General features: G+C 37.8%; 1 protein-coding gene across 1 annotated transcript; it reads left to right on the top strand.

Moving 5' to 3' along the window:
• The first annotated feature begins 1,175 nt into the window (after positions 1-1,175).
• Positions 1,176-24,793, top strand: LOC136239826 (uncharacterized). The gene is made up of 8 exons (XM_066030576.1): positions 1,176-1,188; positions 2,903-3,006; positions 23,449-23,580; positions 23,634-23,762; positions 24,165-24,237; positions 24,295-24,359; positions 24,419-24,607; positions 24,659-24,793. Exons 1-8 carry the CDS (start codon positions 1,176-1,178, stop codon positions 24,746-24,748), a joined length of 795 nt encoding a protein of 264 aa, XP_065886648.1. The 3' UTR covers positions 24,749-24,793.
• Positions 24,794-25,017: the final 224 nt, after the last annotated feature.

Below are 25,017 nucleotides of genomic sequence, written 5' to 3'. Positions count from 1 at the left end.
TAGAGTGCACATTTTACTTCTAATATAGCTAATTTTTTTTATTCTCCATTGATAGATCTATAAAATTATAAATAGAAGTTATTAAGTGAGCTGAGTAGCTGACTGCCCACCCGCATGGTATTTTGTTCACGCTTTGTTCTTGTAATACCCTAAATAGAGTGCAAATTTTACTTCTAATTTTTTTTGATTCTAGGGGTCTGCAACGCTATGACTCTAGTAATATTTATAGTTCAGTAAGGCTTCGGGGTTGGTCCCTGGTTCAAACCTTGAACAAATGTTTTTGTGAATATTTTGCTACTTGGTGACTGTTTTGTTAGAGCATTTTGACCCCCATGATTTTGGTTTTTTCCTTGCACTGTAACTCTGTAGCTCTCACTGTAATTTCTTTCAGTTTGAGCTATGATGGTTAACCTATATACACACAGATTGATTTTCAAGCCATTCCCTTGGGTGGTTTAACTTACAGCATGACAAAAACTGTCTTTTAAAGTCAAATTTGTGTGAATTTTTAGCAGATTGGTACCGGACTTGGTACAGTACATGAATTCACCTCCATACATCCTTAATGGAGCTATAATATAAAAATTGTGTGCTTTCAAGAAGGGACCATGAAGCTATGCATGCATGAAAAAATGTGTTTTATACACAGTGTGACATACTAGCTTTCTTGGCCACACGACTGTGTCTTAATACCTACCAATTAACATGGAAGCACTATATATACACAAGACTAAGCTATATTGATTGTTTTAGTTGCCCTTTATCGATCACTTCATCTTTTTCAGTTGCCTCATGATTTTATTCAGCACCTACTTAATTCATGAGTGCTTATAATACATGGAATCAATAGTGTACAAGCATAGAGTTGAATTCCTATGTTTATGATGAATATTTTTAAATACAAGGCTATACAGGTTTTTTTTAAATTCTGGTAGTAGCTTACATACTAGCTATTAAAAATTTTTTTTTTAATTTAAAAGGAAGTAGCTAGGGATTGATATAATAATTATACATGCTACAAAAAGTTAAGAAACAAGCTCAAAAATGATACAGCTGAAATGAGAAACGATCCATGCAATAAAAAGTAAGGAAACAAGATTAGATAACTACTTGCTAAAATGAGACACACTTTAATCCCTACTGGCTTTTGGCTAATTTGATGGTCTCATTTCAAGATGCTAGCAGAAAGTAGGCATTAAAGTGTGTTTCATTTTAGCAAGTTGTCTTGTTTCCTTACTTTTTATTGCATGGATCGTTTTTCATTTCAGCTGTATCATTTTTGAGCTTGTTTCCTTAGAATTATAATCCCTACTTCCTTTTAATTTTTTCATAGCTAGTTAGTTTACTTTTTATGTCTAGCTAGCTATATACAGTGTGTAGCTATATTATTTTCAACATAGTATAAATATCACTTGAAGCAGCTATCTTTTACCTTCGAATGCAATAAGTGCCTCTAAAATAAATATAGTTTTGTCTTTTAAAGCTATTACAGCAACTGTTAAGGCTTCAGCTGCATTTCTAATGGCCTAAATTTTGATGATTTAACAGTAAAACATTGCTGGAGTGTCCACCATTAAAAGTGGAACCCTCACTTTTAGAAGTCTGGATCCCAAGGTGGATCCGCCCCTCAAAGCATTATTAGCTAGCTACCTCACAAAATAAAATAAACTGGTAAGGCTATAAAATGACTACCCAGCATTGATAAATGCTAAAGACAACTACTTGGCTACTACATCTGTTCACCCTCGTCTTATGCATGCGTACAATCACATGTTTGGGTTGTGGTGCGCCGCAACTATTAATTATTCTTCAAGAAGAACAGAAAAAAGCGAATGAATGATGAAAGCAAACAGCATGGTGCAGTGGACAGATTGTAATCAGAGCAACTGATTCGTGAATCCGCCATCATTAGGCCCCTATTTGGTGATTATTAGTTTCTCATCCACCGCCCGCATCCTTCTTAAGCTACCACATGGAAAGCCATTATTTACTCTATGCATGCTCAGAAGAACACGTGATACCAAACTTATAAATTTTTTGTTGGTCAACGCTACAATGCGCTATATATCGCCAGGAGAACTGTTGTTTTCCTTAGAAAATTGCTGCAGTGCCAGTTGCAATCGTGCTCTATCGACTTCATCAAAGCAGGCTTTCAGTTGACTGTCGAAAAACAGTTGGCAATCACGAAAAGTAGAATCAGCTGATGAAGGAATGTTTGCAGTAAGAAAGAAAGACAATTTGGATAAGGTCTGTACATCATTGTGTTAATATTATAAAATAATGGCATAATGGTAATACCCTCACGCCCGCATCATAATAATTAGAAAGGCTGGATGAGAAACTAATAATCACCGAATAGGGGCCTTACCTTGGCTGTCTGAAATTTTTGGAGCCGTACACCTAGCACAACTGGGTCTTACAGCAGGCAGACAAAATCCATGTAGAATTTTGAAATTTTTAAAAACTCAATGTACATTGAAACATTCGACTTTTCACTTTGTTTAACCAAGGTACAGCATCATTACAGTAGTACTATAATGCATTCCAGCTGGTTTTTTCGGGTAAAACGTATTGCAAGGCTGTTTTTTTAAGTGCAAAAATTTATGAAGCCATATGATCTCTTACCAATCCCTACTTATTAAGCACTATTGTACTTAATGATATGATAAACTACCTACTATGGTGCATATGCATATATTGTAGTGCTCATTGTGTAGCTGATGGCATACAGAAGAGGTAAAAGCCAGAAATGTTGGGATGTACAAATCACCAGCACATTCCACAAAGAAGCCTAAAACTCCAACACCAGTTAAAAGGGCAGCTGAAGAACCTTAGGTACAGTAATGCATGTGTACGTGTTGTGTGTTATCTGTGTAAGTACTGAATGTGTTTGTATGCCTAGATACAGAAGAAGACAGGATATCTAAGTCACCGACACCTCCTCCAAAAAGGCCTAAAACTCCAACACCAGTTAAAAGGAGAGCTAGAGAATCTGCAGGTCTAGTGGTGAGTATGCACATACGTACATGCTGTATTTATATAAGTGTATATGTGTGTGTTGTATTAGAGTAACCAAGCATTGCATGGTAGAGTAGTACTTGTTATCACCATGTACAGTACGTGTACAGAATAGGAAGGTTTGACAAGAGTAACTTTTAATACGATAACGTTTAGGTAAGAAAATATTTGGTAATATCAAGCAAAAATAGATTTGTATCAGAAGATTTTTATTTGAACAATGCTACTCTACCATACTCTCCAATTTTCTGCTTCTGTAGTATTTATTGTTGTGTTGGTGAACTCTTTATGCAGGCAGATCTTCCTCTAGGTACTTTACAACTGCAGTAATTACAGTGTACTTGCATGGTTAAGTGTACTTGGTTAAAATGCTGCACCCTTTATACTGAGTAGATTCTACATGCTACAGTACTAGTGTACATGCACTTTACATGAATGATGGATCACTAAAATGGATCATGCACATAAAGGTTAAATGAACTCTGTTACTACAGTGGCTTACTTGTTATGAAGCGATGAACAACAGCAAGTCATGTCTCAGTGTTTCAAAATTCTAGCCATGTGTTAATTTTGATTGTGAGTGAGTTATATACCGTATAGAGGGAAACTTTAGTGGGGGAAAACTTTGGCAAATTTGGCGATTCGCTAAAAATTCGCCAAAGTTTTAACCCGCCAATTACTCATAGCACCTGAGATTAGCATCTTCATAGCTACAGATTGAGCTTGACCTCTCCAAAGTTTATTTCGCCAAATGCGATTTAGCTTGCTATTCACCAAAGTTTACCCCCGCCAAAGTTTCCCTCTATACAGTATTGCCTGATGGAAAGTTTAATGGGAAATTGAACAGAACTTGTTGCAAGGTGAGCAACCACCATCAAGTTATGGATCATTTTGTAAAGGTATGTAAAGGGTTTGTGTGTTACTTACATTGGCCTCACTGTTTAACGTAGGGTGTAACCCTAGATATCATTTTAATCCTTGTTATATCACAAGTAGAGTGACGTAAATTGCATAGCCATAGGACAGATGCTTCTAAATTACAGCACTTTGTGCAAGCACACATATTTGTTAAGTTTAAATCCAGTTTTCGGGTTTAGGGTAAGTGTTGATAGGGAAAATTAATGCTTCGATATAGTTTTATTGCATCTAGAAGAAGACGATTGAAGATAAAAGGAAAGACAAGGTGCAGAGGGCACACACTTGTTCGTTTGGCCTCCAGCCTTGTGACTGTGGTCAGGCAGATAGACAGCCAGGCAGGCAAACCAAAATTCGAGTTTTGGTGATATTTTAAAAAAATTCTATATCCGGCTGCCTGAAGTGTAATGCTGTTTTTGATGTTAGGTGGACTACTTTATTCCCATAAAGGTGATTTTTGTCCCATAAGATATTTCTTGGATGGTTTAAAGACAACATTTAGACAGTGTGCATCATTTTGGGGGGATCCCTACTTAGATGGTACTACCATACTGTTTGATTTAACAAATAAGTGTGAAGTCTCATTGTGGGATTCTACATGTGACATGACTGTATCACATGTTATGTGCATGCCACCCTATGTGTAATGTGCATGGCAAATTTGTACATGAATTTAGCCCTTAATGTTTCCCTTACCCCCTGCAGTGTAGCTTAGAGATACTTGGTTTGCAACATGTAATACCATAGTTACAGTACTGTATGTGCATAAAAAATTCCACTCAGTTCAGCTTTGTGTGAAATAAAGTTAGCCACTGAATGTAAAGTTCTACAGTCTACCAAATCAATCAAATGTCCTACAATGCAGAATGTATCATAACAGAAATAGTCCATGCAAGTGAAATGTAACTACTGTATAGTCACTACAACCTACTGCATCAACAAAAAAAGAAGTCTCATAAGGAGATGATGACCTTTAGAGCCTAGCTTATTTTAGCTGTTTTGATAAAGTCATGAAATTGATGTTTGGAACTTAGCTATTATTACAATATGAAAAGGCAGTCTTTGTAAAGAGGGTGGTCTTTATAAAAGGTGACAATGAAGTGGTCTTATAAGGTCAGTATGCCTTAGCCAACTTTTAGATCCAATTATGATGTGGTCTTTGTAAGAAGGTGGTCTTTAAGATGTGGCCACTAAACAAGGATTTTATACTAGGGTACATTTACATGACAATTTGACCATTTCCACTTTCCATTTCCACTTTCCGTTTCCAGTTTCCATTTCCACTGTTTCCAATTCCCCAGTCAAGTGCTTCAAAGTGTGGGATAAAAGCTAGTTAAACCACACCTGTACTCATAAGATATCTTTGTTATCAGCACCTCCACTTTGCGTAGGCCTCAGATGGTGAGGTTCAACCATACTTCTATCCCACTGAAGCCTTACATCAAAGTAAAAACTGGGAGTTTATGGTAGTTAAACTCCAGGAATGGTAGTTAAACCCCAGTGCATCTATGGAAGACAACATATATTTACACATTCAGTTGAAAGAAGTGCAGTCAAAGCAAATTGAATTATAAAACTAGTAATTATACAGCAAACATTGAAGCCATACAAACTATAAAACTACACTTTCAGCAAAAATTGAAGCCAGACATAACTGACATGGTTGTTTTGACTGTTTCAAAGTGTGGGATAGAAGCCAGTTAACCACACCTACACCCATAGGATAGTTAGTTATGAACACCTCGGCCTTGGCTTTACCTCAGCCTTGGGTTGATAACTGCGATATCCTACTCGTGGTGGGGTATATGCCTCTTCTATTCAACGATATCAATGCTAAAGCCTTAACAAGTGGTACTTTTACAGCAAATGGTAGCAACTTGTGCAGTATGAAATTTCAGTCATGAAGTTTGAGTTCTATGGGGCTGATTTCTCCAATACAAAATCCATACATTTTGCATCACTTTGTATGCAATAGACATCATAAAGTATTCTACCTCTTATGATTCAGGAGGCAATAGCATGATGGCACAATGTAATGGTTCTTTGAATGGTTTCAGTGAAATCTTTAAAGGAATCAGAGTTAATTTCACAATTTAAGGACAGAAAACAAGCAATGGACACTATAAAAGATGATTGCTGGTTGTAAATATGTTATTCTTGGTCAATTTGACTTGACAAATCCCAATAGCATGTATTTGACCTAATGATATCAGACCAGGTGCCTAAGATGAACATCATGGCCTACTATTATTTCATGAGTCACTTATCATTAGTGGCTGCATATAAATATGCTGTAGACTTGCAGTCCACTTTGCTGCACTGCAGTGTATGGTAACACTGGTTTAGGCACCCAAAAAATCACCTAAAAACTAGAGGGATGTTAAGCATGAGCTTGAATTATTTGGCCCAAGACATGCCTTTTTGCCTACCACAGCAGTTACCATGGATGCATCATGGACTTATAAACCTTTGTCCTCCTTTGTGCACTGTTGATGCAAGGGTTGCACATAATGGCTACCTTGAGCTGACTATCATGTTTACAACAGAAATTGTTTCATAGCGACAGGATTGACATTTCTCATACTGTTGGGTGTCTGGATTCAGTGGAATGGAATGGTGGACTGGAATGGTGGAATGGACTGGACTGGTGGACTGGAATGGACTGGACTGGTGGACTGGAATGGAATGGTGGAATGGAATGGTAATTAGGTAATTTCACTTAGTGGTCATCTCTTTATAAAGACCACCTTCTAACAAATACCACCTCTTTATAAAGACCACTTTACTTTAATGTCTAAATTGTTGTTTTAGAGTGTATCTCTATAGGACAGTCTAGATCTTATCGATGAATTGTGCCCCCACATGTTATGCCTAGAAAAGCCAGAATGATATCTGATTTATGATACAATAATACACCCATACAAGGGGCTGTACAAAAAAAGATGTGTCCACAAAACTAAGCAACTAAAACTAGGAGCTAATGTCTGGTGAGGCCAGAAAATGAATGTTAATACTGCAACTAACTATAATTTACAATAATCTATATAACATTGATCCTTTATCATTGACTCATGCAGTCTGACTGCATTCCTGATTATTTCACTGTAAATATAATTGGCTAGTAAATTAGTACCTTTCCAATAGTCATTGTACAGGAGAAAAAGGCGGCCAAATTACTAGCCAATTAGAGTTACAGGGAATTAATTAGGAATGCAGCAAGACTGTACGAGTCAATGATATAGGACCAAATTTTTATAAATTATAGTTATTATAACATTCATTTCTTGGCCTCAACAGATATTAGCTCATTTAGTTGTCAGTTATTTTTAGTTTCATGAACATGTCATTTTTGTACAGCCAAGCTTTTTTGCATGGGGTATTGCTGTATTACCAATCATATATCACTCTGACTTTTCTAGGCATGTTAAAGACCATCCTATGGGGATACACTCTAAAACAACAAGATAGCAGCAATTTAAACATTAAAGTAACTGGTCTTTATAAAGAGGTGGTCTTTGTTAGAAGGTGGTCTTATAAAGAGGTGAACACTCACCACTGGACAATATATCCATGTTATTACCATAGAATTCCCATAATCACCTTGAAATACCCATGAAAGTTTCAGTCGGTATTTTTCATGGGTAATGAAATACCTATGAAATGCATGGAGCAAAATAATGTACCGACGAAAAACCCATGAACGAGTGAGTTTTCATGGGTTTGTATGTATGTACAACCCATGAAAAACCTGTGAAATCATACCAATGAAAAATGTATGGAAAGCCTATGAAATACATTCATAGGTTTTCCACAGGATTTTCATTTTACAATGTTCAACACAAAACTATGATGAATTGACAGCTTGTGCTGTCAGCGAAATGAAATGGGACACAAAGGAGTACAAGTCCACAATGCGTGCATTGCAGTATACCAAAAGTACTGTACCTGTCACGTGAAGCAACATCTAGTTGTGAAAATAGCCTTAGTTGTTATGCTTGTCTGAAGGCATCAAGCAGGCATTTAGTTAGTCAGCCATAAGGAAAATTCCACTACTTTGAAATTTAAATTTAATAAACTAGCACACTAAAGGAACTTTTGGGCTTGACAAGGCACAGTGAAGGTATTGTGAGGCTTATTTCTAGACAATATTTTTAATGAAAAGGTGCAAACCTTCACCATATTGTATAGTACAACATGGTAATATAGATCAAGAAGGTTTGCATTTTCCCACAAAATAAAAAAATCAACCAACTGACCAGCCTCACCTATATATCCTTTCACAATGACTTGGCAGTACTGGTTACAAGCACAAATGTGACTATACCTTATTGTGCAAAGCACACTGTGGCATGCAAAGCATGTCAATGCTCAGAGGACTTAGGGGCATGTCCCCACAGAAAAATTTGTAATTTTTGTTTGAACATTATCATACAGTATAGTAGGGACCACAAAGGAGTAGGCGTGGCCCACAAAATAATATCACCCAAAAAAACAGCCTCGATTTCCCCTGACGATGATGAGGCAGTATTGAAGCCCAAACAAGCTTTTAGATCGACCCGAAACGCTTTCAACAAGTTGCTACAGAATTTGTTTACAAAAATTTATTTAACAGGATTTTCAACTGACTGCCTGACTGACTGATGCCTTCTGACAAACGTAACTCAATAACGGCTAAGGATACGGGCTTGATTTTTTCTTTGTTCGACATCATTTCGGTCCGAGAGGTACCTGCCTTTTGGAATACTGCAGTACATACAATGCATTCTTCATGGACTTACCAGTGTCCTCCTTTGTGTCCCATTCATCTTTGCTGACAGCGAAAAGTGTTGATTTGACGATAGCACGTGATGACTTCCCTTCGTCACGGAAATCGTCCGTATTTGTCATAGTAGCTATTTTGATAGCAGAGGTACTTTTCAAACAGTTCTTAATTCGTACTGCTGTGTAATAGCCGACAACAAAGCGTAATAGATACTTTACTTTTCAGATGATAATTGATATAACTGGGGCACATGGCACCATTTCTTTCGGTATGCATGGATTGTAGAGGTGCTTTTCGAACAGTTCTTGATTCGAAATGATGCGTAACGGGTTGAACATAGCGATATTAAATCACAGTAAAACAATAAAAATTGTCATATCCCTACTGTGCATTTCCGTTATGGTATCTTGAGCACAATAAGGATATAACACATTGTTTTACTGTGATTTAATATCATGGACTACTCCAACTTGTTTCAGTACTTTTTATCGATGTGCTATATGGTCCCTACTCCAGTTGAAAATTCCTTTTTTTTTTGTTGTGTACTTGTATTATTGAACTGCTGTGGTTGGTGTGTGTAAAGACAATGATTTTTTTTAAAAACTTTGTAACTGACAACCACTAGGCTTGTGCCAATTATGCCAGTATAATTTTGAATATAAATAAATAGGCTAGCTAGCTAGCAAAAGCATCACTGAAGCATTATTCTGGCACAATTATGTGCAATGCACATGCCAAACTACATGAATGCATTACACACTATATTTCTATCAAAATACATAATGTTATATATCTTGGCAAATTCTTTGCACTCCATGGAGATACTCTACAATCCATGCAAGTATACTCTAATAAAATAGTTGGCTTTCAAACTTTTGGAAAGCATAATTTTATAGCTAAACAATAGGCACACCACTCAAAACCATAATAGATTATAACTCAACTATGGTAAACGTTCAATTTCTGTACTGTTCAACATCACTTAGGCTTGAGATGTGCCCTTTTGTCTACCACTGCTACTATAATGCATGCATCTTAGACTTGCCTTTGTCCTCCAATGTGTCCTGTTGCTTTTTCCACTGTATACTACATATGCATTGATTTGTGAGTAGTGTCGTAATTGCTGCTATTAGAAGAACCTTATCAAATTTCTGTAGTGGGTGGATTGATCGCAGAAAGATGCTTCTTGTGTACTGTACTGTTCTTCATTTATAACATAGCTGAAAATGAAGTGAAAGTGCCACTTTGCTTTTCAGTAATTCATATAGTTGGGGCGTGCATTGAATCACACAATTAGTAAGGCAGAACTACAGAAGGTGGGTATACAATGATGGATCTATAGAAGATAGTGAGTATCAAGACTATTCAATATAAGTTTCAATCAGTTTTATGAGTTGTTTACCTGAACTCAAAAAAGCTGTCTATACCAGTCAAAGTGTCTACTTGTATTCTTAAGACTCACTTGGCTTCCTCGTGCTATTTGCCTCTCACCCACTCTTTTCATTACCATAGTTTTATATGGTATCCACAACAATGTACCATACATCTGAAGGCATACTGGTTGTTATATTAGAGCATGCACTTATAAATTAAGTGATTGTTGTATTAGAGTATTTGTAGTCTTGAGAACTCTTGACAGAATATTACAATTTTCATTTATACTCTGATAAGTACTAGTGACTGATTATGGTGTTGTTGTCTCTTCAAATGTTGTGGACTTGGGTTGTTACTTGTAACAACAGTGTGTACACGTGCAACAGTATAACATGTTATGTATTTTCTCTCAGGTTAAGGACATTCATTAAGAGGCACAACTCACTGTTATTCATTGCTTCATAGCAAGTAAGCTGCTGTAGTTACAGTGTTCATTTAACCTAGCCAGTGAAAAGACTTCAGTGTTGTAGCCTATAAGAATTAAGTTACCCCACCTAGTGTCACCATGCATGCCCATATTGTGTAAACACGCATTTCCAAAAAGTTCTTTGTGGGTTTAAGGGTTAAATAGTTGTGACATTTTATTCATATATAGGGGACCAAGTTAAGGTCAAAATTGTATGCTAAACTGTCGGGCTACAATAATGAAGTGATCTGAGTAACAGGGTAATATTTAAGTCACAGACTAAACTACAGGTATGAGGCAGCATCCTTGAAGGATACGAAATTAAATGTTTCAAAGTAAAATCAGGTGGCTGGATACCAAATACTTTAATGTTATATATAATCTAATCCAAAACAGCCAAGCTGTAAAAAAAGTGTGCGGCCCTCAGAAAGGCTATAGTGAAAGAAGATGTGAAATCCAAGGTGGCGGCCAAGAAATGGCTGTGATGGTAGGTTAATGGTAAAAATTTTAATAATGACAGTTCAGGTGAATTTTGTGCCAAGACCAAGCGGCACAAAAATTCACCTGAATTGTCGTTATTAAAATTTTTACCATTAACCTACCATCACAGCCATTTTTTTGGCCGCCACTTTGGATTTCACATCTTTTTTCACCATAGCCTTTCTGAGGGCCGCACACTTTTTTTTACAGCTTGGCTGTTTTGGATTAGATTTCATTTCTTTTTGTATTTGTATACCCCAAACCGGCCTATGGCCAGCTTTGGGACTTTTTTAACCTATGTTTTTTTTCTTTACCACAGGAAGAAGAAAAAATGAAGTAGATGTACTTTAAATATTTTATCAGTAAATGTACAAATTATATATATAATACATAATACAGAAATCTCCATGGTGGTTTCTTTGTAACTGAACACTCTACAAGGTGACTGCTTCTAGATGCTCTCTCTACAGGGTGAATTGTTTGTAGCTGAACGATTTACAAGATAACTTCTTCTAGCTGATCTCTCTACAGGGTGATTTGTTTGTAGCTGAACTCTCTACAGGTGATTTGTTTGAAGCTGAACTCTCTAAATGATGGTTTCTTTGTAGCTGAACTCTCTACAAGTTAACTTCTTCTAGCTGATCTCTCTACAGGGTGATTTGTTTGTAGCTGAACTATCTACAAGATAACTTCTTCTAGCTGATCTCTCTACAGGGTGATTTGTTTGTAGCTGAGCTATTTACAGAATGGTTTCTTTGTAGCTGAACTCTCTACAAGGTAACTTCTTCTAGCTGATGTCTTTACAGGGTCACTAGTTTGTAGCTGAATTCTCTACATGGTGGTTTCTTTGTAACTGAACTCTCTACAAGGTAACTTCTTCTAGCTGATCTTTCTATAGGGTGATTTGTTTGTAGCTGAATTCTGTACAGGTGATTTGTTTGCAGCTGAGCTCTTTAAAGAATGGTTTCTTTGTAGCTGAACTCTCTACAAGGTGCTGATCCCTTGAATTCTCTTCAGGGTGACTGCTCTATTAGGATGACTGCTCTATTAGAGTATCTCGATCTCGCACTTGTTGGATTTCGTGTTATAACTCCGTGGCTCTAAGTCTGATACTTCTACACCATTGATGAGCCTTTCTAAGATGATTACTCCATCTGTACAACGATTTTCAAAGCATTACCTCAAGCGGTTTATCTGGTAGGCGTGGCAAGCAGTCGTTTTTTTTTTATTAGCTAATCTCGATTGCGTAATTGTTACACACTGTTGATTTTTTCGTTGTATCTTCCTGGTTTTTAGCTCGATTTCAAACCACAAAAGGTTTGAGGTTCAATAGGTAACCTATTCACCCACCGATTTTCAGCTTCCTCCCATACGCAGTTTACCCTGTAGGCAGGGCCGCCCACAGGGGGGGGGGGGGGGGGGGGGCAACTGGGGCATTTTGCCCCGGGCCCCAGTCTGAAAGGGGCCCCAGGAGGCCCCATGAAGGGCCCCCTGAATACCTGTTTAAAAGAGCGATATACTCTAATAGAGCAGTCAGATCTAAATACTCTAATAGAGCAGTCACAGTATTTTTCAGAGGAGCAGTATAGCAAGCTTATAGATAAGGAGATATGGTTGGTGATGGGTAGTTATTGTCATTGCCAGCAAGTTGTGACCTTTTTTTTTTTTTTTTTGGTCTTCACCTCACAACTTGGGTCAAGGGCCCCACTTTAACTCTTTGCCCTGGGCCCCTTAATTTCTCTGAGCGGCCCTGCCTGTAGGCATGACAACATATTGGTGTTATTTTTCATGAATAATCGCTCATAACTCTTTGCCTGTTTATCGTATTCCAGCCAAAGTTGGTACCGAGATGCGTCTTTATACCCCCATTCTGTGTGCCAAATTTCAAGGAAATCGGATATAGCGTTTGCGTTTTATAGCAGTTTTTGTAAGTGTGCGACAAGAGGAAGAAGAAAAAAAACGAAGAAACTAAGCCAATTTTTGAAGTCGCATATCTCGGGAACGCGAGAAGCGATTTCGCTCAAATTTGGAATGTGGAGTGCTGAAGTTGGAGGGCATGTCCACAGCAAAAATCGTCTTGTTTCATCAAGGACGCACAGAGCTACGGAGGTGCGAAAATTGCGTTTTCTTTCTTCCTGTCAATATACTCACGGGTGTTACGCGCCGGCTTCTTGGGCCGCACGACACACTACCGTGAGGCCACTGTTTTTTATAAGCGACTTGCTTCTCTTCTGGCCACAAAGTGGGGAGATGATTATTCTGTGGTTCTGGGTTGGCTGCGTTGTTGCCTGAGCTTTTCGTTGTTGCGCTCGGCAATTCAGTGTATTCGTGGGGCACGGTCTTCCATTGGTGTTTACACCAGGACTCCACAGTCAGTGGACTTAGTGACTGTGGAATCCCATTTGTCTGCTTAATTTTGTTCAGTTGTCCAGCACTTGCAATCTGTGCTGGGGGTGGTAGGAAAGGGCAGTCCATCAAGCCCGGGTTAAAAAATATAAAAAACCGTGTGTCTTGATGCGGACACACCATAGATATTACTCTAATATTAATATCTATGGACACACATGCAGCTGTAGCCAGGGGCGGATACAGGGGGGGTCAAAGGGGGCTCTTGACCCCCCTCCAAAAATTTTTAGTATACCAAGATCGAGATACTCTAATAGAGCAGTCACTCTAATAAAGCAGTCACAGTAGTAGAACAGTGTGTAGTGAGCTATTTAAGGATTTTTATGTACTTTATCAGCTATAAATGCGTGGTTGGTGCATGAGGTGGGCAGCTATTGCTAGCTGGCTGTGACCTTTTTTTTTTGGGTCTCACCTTATCAAACCAGAGACAATGTAGTGCCTCAGTTCATTTTTGACCCCCCCCCTTTCCATAAGTCTGGATCCGCCCCTGGCTGTAGCTAATCCCACTGTCCTCTTATACAGTATACTTTCTCCTTCTCTAATTTCTACTGCATTCAGTTATAAGCTGAAAGTTTTGTTGCGCGTGTGTTGCAAATATCGTCTGTGCCCTCTTATTACAATGAATATTATAGCTGTGTGATAGGCATGCATAATTTTCACTCCATGCGCCAACAGTTCAGGTTGATTGGCAAGTTTAACATATTGTTCTCCATATGTAGGACAGGCACATGTTTTGTCATGCAATTATATGCCTGGCACCATTCTTTCCTTTGAGGCAGCTCAGTCAGCTGCACTGACTTAACTGGGACTGTGTTAATGTCTGTAGGCATACTGTATGTGGGGCCATTTATCATCAATTGAAGTTTGTATGCACAAAATCTTACCAACTTATAGGAAACATATTTTGCAGTGTGTATAGGCTTACATGCCCACTGATTATTAGTTATCATATAGTTACCCATTTAAATACACGTGCCTCGGTTTTAATTAAACCGAGTCACATCCAGGTCAATGGGTCAGCAGTATTGATCTGGATTCAATCTTGATAATTTCCTATACAATATCTTTTAAAGTATGATGTGATGTAAGAATACGAATAACATCAATTTGTGTTGTTATCTCGACTAGTTTATCACTCAAAGTGTGTGGACAAGTGGTTAATGAAATGGAACAGAGTGTGTCCTATTTGTAAAAGAGTGATACTATGCAACGAGAGAGGCCAAGATCAACCAGAAAATAGGGAAGAAGGTGAAGAAGAAAACGAGCCATCATTGGTGGAACCTGGGTCACCAGTGGCTGTGGCAGCTGACAACACATCAGACTCAAATACAGTTGAAAATATTCCCTTGTTAGTTTTGTCCAGCAGAAGGCTAGACTAACAGATATGGATCAGTGGTAGAAAATGACAATGGTCAATATCATTTGGAATCTTATGCTTCAATGGACACTACTGACCAACTAAGAGACCTTAGTGATGATAGTGACAGTGTATCTGGGTCTGAATCAGATCATTCTACATGAATGTTATTGAAAGAGTGTAAAATTTGTTTTGTGTTGTGTTGCTTTTAATAACTTTTACTGTATGTAGCTATATTTGAACATGTGGACATCATGTGGGCCTTGTTACATTTGAACAAGTGCATCTTTTTCTATGAATGCATTGTAATTGCATGGAGAATTGCACAAGACTGGCTATTTTCCATAGGATGTATAGGCCATTCTGTGATGGTAGGGCACTGCTGCAGTGATGCTCTTTGCTATCACAGTGTCGTATCAAAACACTGTCAAACTAGTAATTAAGTTTATGTGCCCTTACCTTCACAATGACTTAGCAGTATTGGTTAAGTAGTATAATTATTAAGTGCAAACATACCTTTAGAACGACCCAAAATACTCCAGTAAGTTTTTGCAGATCATGTGGAATATCATAAGTTTGATCTACTCAGTCACTTGTAGTTGTTTACTTATCCAATTTATATATGCTTTCAGATGAGCTTACTCAATAATTGCTATTGCTGCAGGCTTGATTTCTTCACTATTCAATGTTGAAACAAGCCTTTTCACTGCTAGCTACATTGCATGTATTGCATGTATCCCATGTCTTTTACTCGCGCCGCTGCACAAAGTGTTGATTTGCTGTGGATTACGGTAACCGGTTCCGGGAGTTTCTCACTTCTTATTTATTTCTCAGTCCCTTCTCGGATTTCTTGTCCGTTGAAAAATCCTGTACTACAATGTTTACCAGGAAATTCTTTACGAGATCGTAGTACGGAATTTCTCAACGGACATGGAGGCCGTACTCTCGTCCTATAAACCACGTGATCTCTGGTAGAGTGGTAGGTGATCTTTGTAGAGTAGTAGGTGGGCGGAGCTAGACACTCGATGAAGATATACCAGTTGAGTATTTACATTGCGATAGTCATCCCAGTGTTATCATATGACATTGATTCCAGATCATTCCAGGTATGCTTAATCTGTATACGCTAGCGAGCCATGCATTTGTCTTCCGCTTTTAATAAGGGGGTTGAAATTGTCTCGTTCCCAAAGCGCCGGATTGTTTTTCTTGTATTTGAGTGGGGGGCCACTCAACTGAGTAAAAAGCGGTCTGGACACGAGACACCCTGGTTAAAACCTGTAGGTAATCTGTCCACGAACCCTGCCCGGCAATAAATAAATAGTACTGCCTGTGTTAGCTACACTACTAAGTATCACAAAGTCCTCATTTAGACACAATACACAGACAAGAACTAACTATAAACTACAAGTGAAGAATGCACATGCATAATCGGCCTACTTTACACTACATGTGTAAATGTGTGTGCAGGTAAGTGTTAATTAATAGTCATGTCTTTATTTGTATCACATGTAATGCCAGCGCAATATGCACCATTTTTTTGTACATTGAAGCTGAAACTCTGCATATTTTGCATGATGCAGAGTGCAAACACAGATTTACAGCTACTTGTGAACGAAAGACTAGTTAAATATCAATATACTCTAATAGAACAGCCGGTCACCGCATGTTTGATAAAACATTCACAAAAGCCTATAGAGCAGTCAATACACAATTTAATGAGCACATTTGGAGTATAATGGGACATGGCTGGGCATAATTGGAGCATAAAAGCAGAAATTTTGGAGCATTAAATTGCTCAAAAGCATAATAGGCAATTTCAAAAGCATAATAGGACATCTTGTAAAATATTCAGAAGGTACAGGGTGTATAGTAGTTACCATACTTGCTTGGTGGTACCACCATCTGCATCAGATATACCCAGTTCTAACACTCTGCAGTTGACCTGAACTTTGGATGGATTCTTCCTTGTAGCAGGATTGGTGTACTTGTCAAGCAGTTCTTCAGAGTGATAAAAACTGCATCACACTCAGTGGTCCACATGAAAGTTCTACCTCTCTTTGTCAAATGTTGTAAACACCTGGAAATGGTTGCAAAATTGTTCACAAACAGCACAGAAACTGTTGGACTTCCTGTGGGGTGTAATCCAGCAAGACACTTTTCTGGTATTCTCTGGGTCAGTAGCAATGCCTTCCCTTGAAACAATGTGTCCTAAGTAGAGGTCACTGACTCCCTGAGCAATACACACTTGTTGGACTTAAGCCACAATCCAGACTCTCTTAGAACGACACCTAAGTTCTGAAGATGTTCATCAAAGTCATGGCCAGTAACAATGATATCGTCTAAATAAACAAGACACCTTAAACATTGTACCCCTGCCAGAATTAAATCCATAAGCTTCTATAAAACATTGCAGGGGGATTATACAGGCTGAACAGCATCACCTTAAACTCAAAAAGGCCCTCGTGTGTAGTAAATGCTGTCTTCTCTCTGTCACTCTCTGCCACTTCAACCTGCCAGTATACAATTAGTAAGTCCAATTTGGAGAACCACTGAGACCCTGATAGTGTATCCACAGTGTCATTGATACGTGACAAGAGATAAGTATCTTTACAAGTTACTGAGTTTAGTTTTCTGTAATCAATGCAGAAATGGGTGGAACCATCCTTCTTCTTGACAAGCATGATGAGAGATGCCCAGGGGCTTTTTGATGGCTGTATTCCCTTGATAGCAAATCACCTAGGAGTTGGTGTACTTTCTAAATGGTGCAGGTTGTTGGCAAATTGGATGACTTCCTCCAGTGTTAATAATATATTGTTCCACAAACAAGTTCTCACAAGAGTTTTGCTCAACAATACTAACGCTTGCTGGAACATCAGGATGGATTCTGGAGACTTTGAATTAACATTTGCCACCACAGCGGATAGATTAGTACTAAAGACATGAGCTACTGTGGAGCCCTTGTAAATGGTGACTGAGTCTGTAGATGGATTATCGGGGGTAATCGATTTAATGGGAGCTGTTATCTCAATAGGCGGGACTATAGCAATAACTGGTAGTTTTGGCAACAGTGAATTCAGCCCGAACATTCATGCCTGCCAAGAAGCAAACCTCAACAGCAGCTACACCTACAGGCTCCCCTCAACTCTGACCAGCTGGTAGTCATCCCACTTTGAGAGTGGTTCAGTAGCATGTACAGCTAGTTTGTTCCATGTGCATTCATTGGTTAAGCTAACAGATGTCCCAGTGTCCAGCACTAATTTATATACCCGACAATATGACATATGCATGTTTTGGCAGGATTCAATATTGATTCATTAACATTACATCAGTAAAATCATATGAAAACAGTGTATTTTCATGGCTCATTAGATATTAGCCTATCCCTCTACTGCTTGACCCATAGTATTGAGGGCACCTAGCAGTAGCAGCACATCCCCTGGCAAAGTGCCCCTCCTTCCCACACCTTTGTCATATCACTGGGCCTGGTAGTAACTGTTGTGGGTGCCAGTCACCGTTGTAAACTGTCTTCTCCAGCTGACTAAGTATTAAAGGCACTTAATATCTGCATAATAATCTGTATAATAGTGTCGCCTTGTGTGTCAACCGATCTGTGTGGGTGGAAGGCCGGGGATGCTTTCTGTTTGAGGTAGTGGGTCTAGTTCAGATACTGTTGTTGATTCAAGGTGGAGTGCACCGTCAAGTAGGACTCAACTTCTAGAGTAAACCAGGGCTGGAGCCCAGTGATTTTGTTTAATCAGGCCATCCATGGACTATACAATGGCACACTTTCATTGTGATATTTCATGTGTGAAGCACATGCATCATGTGTAAACATCCGAAGCTAGGGGGTCTGGAGGGATCCAGGAAAAGTTTTTGAAAATAGATGCTCTGAAATGGTATCTGCATGGCAGGGGTGTAGGAAGATATTTAACTTATGGGTGCCCAGTGGTAAAGCTGAAGACAACAAAAAAAGGTCGCTTGTGTGACTGCTTTATTAGAGTCATTGACTGCTCTATTAGAGTATCTCGATCTTTTCAGTAATATATAGTACAGTGCACTGACACACATTAGTTACGCAACTGGATGGGTGCCCAAGCACCCATGGCACCCATGCTTCCTACGCCCCTACATGGTGCCTATTCTACATACAAAGTCTTTTTGTTATATTCAAGGATAAATCCTAGTACATAAATCAATTGCACCTTTTCAGTTTGTTGCCTGATAGTCCTTTGTAGGATGCTTCATTCTCCCACTCCCTGCAATGTGCTCAATAGACTGCAGGAAATTTCTGGTTAAGGCCACTGTTAGGGGTTTGCTGGCAGTATATGTGGTGTTTGTAGGCCTATGTAGGCTGTGTAGGTTAGTTCTTATTTTCTTTTTGCATGCAAAGCTAGATTTCACTTTTAGCTAGAGATCGGGGAGGATGGAAATGCCATAAGGCCAAAATAATAATTTCATGTCTAGTAGTTATTAGCCAATTATATCATCAATACTGAAAATGAAAGTTGAGATTTGGAAGTAATTTTGCTAATGCAAGACATACATGATTACTTCAATGCATATAATTCACTGGAACTTTGAAAAGTACAAGACAGTTAACATTAGCTATAATGGCTTAGGCCGAGCAGTGAATATTTTCTACTGCATGCTCTATTAGAGTTTCATGATGACTGTATTGTGATGACAAGTATCTCAATCTTTTTCAAAATTCAAGTAGTGAAAGGTAGTCCAGCCAAGGTCAGACTGCAGACTCCAGCCCTGTAAATGCAGCAGTGTCATCCATTGTCTTCTGTTGAACTACTAAAGCTAGCTCTGGCTTGTCTAGTAAGGTCCAAGGATAACTGTTCTTTCGCTTGCTCTTTGAAAATGGGGAACACCTTATCAGCAAGCAACCATAAATTGTCAGCCAGTCCCCCCCTTTTGGTGCCTCCTGGTTTAGAATTCAACTGCATAAAGTATCAACTGTCTGGCTCAATTCTCTTGCAGACTGTGATGGTCATACCTTCCAGGCAGTCTCAAAATTCTCTGTGCAGCCTCCTGTGTCACCGGTTTGCTGACTACTGCCTGGGACATTTATCTAGGAAAAAACAAAGTCAAGACATGACTTCGCATGCTTCAAGATGCTATTGAGTCACCTTCTCAGATATTGTTTTAGACAATGTAATGTAGCATCAGACCACGGTACCAGGTCGAGCATTTCTAGTTCAAAAAATCTCCAATACTGTCCTCAGTAACATCTGGGTCAGCCAACTATACCAATGTTGCACTACTAAGTATCACCAAGTCCTCTTTTAGACAGAACACACAGGCTTACAATACAAGAACTAACTTAGTTAGCACAAACTCTACCTTACAAGAATACACATATCCTATTATCCTTACTTTACACCGCGTTACATGTGTGTGTGTGTATGTGTGTGTGTGTGTGTGTGTGTGTGTGTGTGTGTGTGTGTGTGTGTGTGTGTGTGTGTGTGTGTGTGTGTGTGTGTGTGTGTGTGTGTGTGTGTGTGTGTGTGTGTGTGTGTGTGTGTGTGTGTGTGTGTGTGTGTGCAGTTACATATTTGAAAACTAGAGAATGAAATGATAGTCAAATCATACAAAAATGTGGTGCCACAGCCATCACATACCGGCACACACTAAATATAATCTACAAGTTTCGGTAAATGCATTGTGTGTAGTTGCAGATCCACTCAAATCATAATACAATAGGACCTCCATTATCCAAACACCTGTATGCCAGTTCAGTCATAAAAGTGTTCAGATAAGTGAATTTGTTCAGATTAATGAAGCCCTTTTATTTATATATAAAGAGTTCGGTTCAACTACTCTAATAGAACATACACTTACTCTAATAAAACGTTCACCTAATGACGAAATACTCTAATAGAACAGTCACTAGTGTTTGGACAATTGAGATTCAAGAAATCCTACTGTAATATCATTGGTGAAAAGTTCTCATAATTGCTATTTCATTCATGTGTGTGGCAATGGTTAATAGAGTGTACCATGTATGTACATGTTGACTTGATCAGTGTGCTAAATGCAAAGTGGCCTTTTGCTGAGGTGACCAGAATGGACAGTAAAACTTACAAAGCTTTATATCTGTGCAGTCATGCCATGTTTTATTATAGCTTTATACATTACAATAAAATATTTGCACAAATGTGATATACTCTAAAGTATGCACTTCTATGGTGTATAAAAGATTATGATTTAGATTTGTCTCATTAACTAGCAATTTTGAACTATCATCTCCTACATACATAATACCACTGAAGTACATTTTATGCTTATCATATTTACATCGCATATGCACATATATACAATGTAGTGTTAGCATGTTAGCATTTTGGCCATGCAAGGAAATATTGCCTTTATAAATCTGTCATCCTATGACAGCAGAGTGGTTCGCACATATGCTAACTTTAAATCACCATACCTACTGTGTGGTGCACATGGAACCCTTAGTTGGACAAGGGTAAAGACTGTCAATCACTTGAGAGGAAACCACCAGAACTGAGAGTGTGGTATAATTATTGTGCTAAAAATATACTTGGTACTTCAGGAGTTATTTTGCTCAAACTTATATGCCAGTACATAGCAGGAAGCAAAATAGCATCTCTTTACCCATTCATATTTGGCATATGAAAGTATCAAACATTAAATTTCTAGTCAGAAAATATCAATTTACTCTAAGTAACAACTGTACTATTACAGTTGTTGACTGCTATTTATCCAGCCAACTACTCTTCTACTGTATAGTTTAAAAAGAATTGAAGATAACACAGAAAAGTCACTAATATCATAATAATAATTAGGTAGTAAGGGCCTCCTAATATTATGAACTCTTGCTAATATATAGCTAGCTAACATTCCAATTAAACATACTGCTACCTAACTGATTAGGGACATTGACTGTTCTAGTAGCAGATCTTTAGATTCATTGGCCAATTCCTCATTTTCGATAATGACATTCAAATATCTTATTGTATCAAGACTAGGGCTCAAACGAATATTCGAATACCATTTCTAGTATTCGAATATTCGTTTCAAAGGAAATATATAACATCAGTGGTAGAGTACATGGAAATTCTTGATCCTACATAAGCATATCTATGACGTAAGTGATCAAATCATGTTGATTCTAAATTGTATTAAAGAAACATCTTGTACAACCACAGGATTATTGATATCTCATCTATACCAATGCTGAAAAAGAATATTCGAATATTCAGTAGTTGTGAATAAAGAATATTCGAATAGTAAAAACCACTATTTGTTTGAGCCCTAATCAAGACACACGGTAGTGTGTCATGCAGCCAAGAAAGCCAGTGCATCACACCGTGAGTATATTGACAGGAAGAAAGAAAACAGCTTTTTCACACATGCATACAGCTCCATGCCCCTTCTCCAAAGCACACCATTTTTGTATTATAGCTGTCTGCCAGGTAGGGTACGCCACACAGCAAATTTAATTTGCGAGATATGGGAATTCAAAGTTTCATTTTAATTTCTTTTTTTTTCTTATGCCTTATGGGAGGCTATGGGGACTTCGATTTCTTTTTGCACACTTTGCACAAAATTGCTATAAAATGCAAATGTGTAACTCGATTGCCTCAATCTTTGGCACAATTGAAGAGCGTGTAACGATGGATTCACGTGCCAAGCTTGCTGTGAATCTGAGGAATATCCAAGGAGTTATGAGCATTTATTCACGTAAAAAAGATCAAATTTCTGTCACGACTACAAGGTAAACCGAGAATAGGAATACCTTGAACATTGGTGTGTAGATAGGCTGATCATCATCGCAGTGCCTTTTGATAGTTTGAATAGCAATAGAGTTACAGCGTTATAAAGCAAAAACCAAACAAATGAAAAATCATGTTAAAAATACATACAAAAATGTCAGAAAAAAGCCTTACCAGAGTTCGAACCAGGGTCCTCCATACCTAACACCTGCATCCTGAACCACTGCTACCTTGGCTGATCACCTCACTTAATTTCTGCTTTATAAATGAGATTTCTAGTTGAAATCTGCTTATAATCAAACTTTTGTAATTTCATAGATCTGTTCTAGATCATTCTATGCATGTTCTATTAGAAGTCCTCATAAAATGTGCACTCTATTAGAGTATTACAATAATATTCAAAATATAGAATTATATCATGCAATGAAATAGTCTGTCTTCAATAATCATCATTGTATCTGCATAGAAAAGAAGAAATGTGAATAAAAACAAACCTCAAAGTCAGCCATAGGCTGGTTTTGGGGCCTTATAAAGTACAAGAAGAAGTAAAATCCACACAAAAACAGCCAAGCTGTGAAAAAATGGTGGGGCCTTAAAAAGCTTGGGTGAAAAAAGTTGTGAAATCAAAAGCGGTGGCCAAGAAATGGCTGCAATGTTGTTAATGCTAATACTGGCTGTGTGCATTGTTAAAAAATTATTAGCATTAACATCATTGCAGACATTTCTTGGCTGCCACCTTTGATTTCTTTTTCACCCAGGTTTTTTAAGGCCGCACCATTTTTTCACTGTTTGGCTGTTTTATGTGGATATAGTATATACAACCAGCACCTGTTTCTTGTCCTGGGTCTGCTTCATCCCTTGCCAGTTTCTACCTGTAATGAACAATGCTCTCTTTCTAAGTGGTTACTTTTTTTATAAATAGATACTGAAAGGCTCTGCTACCATTGCATGTTATTCATGTGACCATCGTGAAGACAATGAAGAATATTTTCATTGTGATCAAAACTTTATAGTGTATCGTGAAGCAGCCAAGATTTCTGTTGCAGGAATTAGGGTAAGTTTCTCACCTCTTCTATTAGTTTGATTGTATCATATTCTCTCTTGAAGGGATATGTAACTGATGAACCACAGTTTGCCTGTGGTGAAGTTGATCCTCCCAATAATGTCAGTATTGGGTGGGCAGCATTAGTGAAGTTGAGTGATGATGACACTTGTGACTGTAGTATAGAACAGAAGGTGTGTTATGATGTGCAATATTTGTTTGCTAAATAATATGTGTAAAAGAATTAGAATTTCTACAGATTTTTGTCAAAATTTTGTTGAATTCATGTTTGGGCTTGATCATACCTAACCAATTGCAATACCATCGGTCAAATGGAAATGGTTTTTGTTTGATAGAGCTATTATAAATTCTGCATAAGCTCCACCTACGTAGATGCCTTCCCATATGCATAATACAATACTGTAATGAATTATATCAGGAGATGTTATATATTATATTGAAATTATAGTTTGCTCTTAAATACACTGTAATAAAGCAGTTAATATTAATAGAGCAATCTTATTGCTAAATTAGAAGTTTGAACTTTTGATGTTACCTCACTATTGTATTGTACATTTTTGTTATATATTATATAGCTACAGCAGGTACAACAAGCAGGATACCAGATGGCTCTATTAATGTTTACCAACTGTTCTGGTGAAACTTATGGTGAGAATTTTTGGATGGTGTTAGCCATATCCATTTATATATATACATATTGTAAAGATGTAGATTTCCATTCTGCCACTATTGCTGCTACTATAAACATATCAGCTGTTACTGTGTACAAAGTGAGTCTGGACACAATTAATTCAACATTGTGTATATTATTTTAATTTTGTAACTGAAGAACTTAGCAGACCAGTTGATAGAATATGCTGTCGCTACAGCCAATAGTGATGAAGCTGTACAAGTACTTGTAAGAGTTCATTATGTAAAGGAACTAACCACAAAAGATGTGTTAATCAGTATCAGTATGTTCATAGGATTAACACTTGGTGTGTGCTTGCCTGTCACACTGGTGAGTTTATGTTGCAAGGTAAGTAAGTAAGTGATCCTATTGCTGGCTTGTGTCAATTATTGTTATTAGAAACTGCTGAGATGTTTGGAACAAGATGAATATGGAATGTTAAAAGAATCTGACTCATTACATATCAAAACGTCTGTCAAATTAGGATAATTTTTTTAATAATTGTTTACCACATGTAAATTAATTGTACAGTAGCATATAGAAGTAAGCTATCATAGCTTTTGTTCTGAAGGTACATAATATCAATTTTATTATACACATGCTTCTATCCCACTGAATCCCAACATCACAGTAAAAGCTACATAATATAGTTGAACCCCAGGAATAGAACAACTTGTGCAGTACAAAATTTCAGTGAGTTCTCCAATGCCATTTTGCATCACTTTGTATGCACTAAACATCATAAAGTTGATATCATT

The sequence above is a fragment of the Dysidea avara genome, chromosome 12 (genome assembly GCF_963678975.1).
Source record: "Dysidea avara chromosome 12, odDysAvar1.4, whole genome shotgun sequence".
In the NCBI taxonomy this organism is placed as follows: Eukaryota; Metazoa; Porifera; class Demospongiae; order Dictyoceratida; family Dysideidae; genus Dysidea; species Dysidea avara.
The sequence above is the reverse complement of the archived record's forward strand: the minus strand, read 5'-3'. Positions and strand labels throughout refer to the sequence as shown.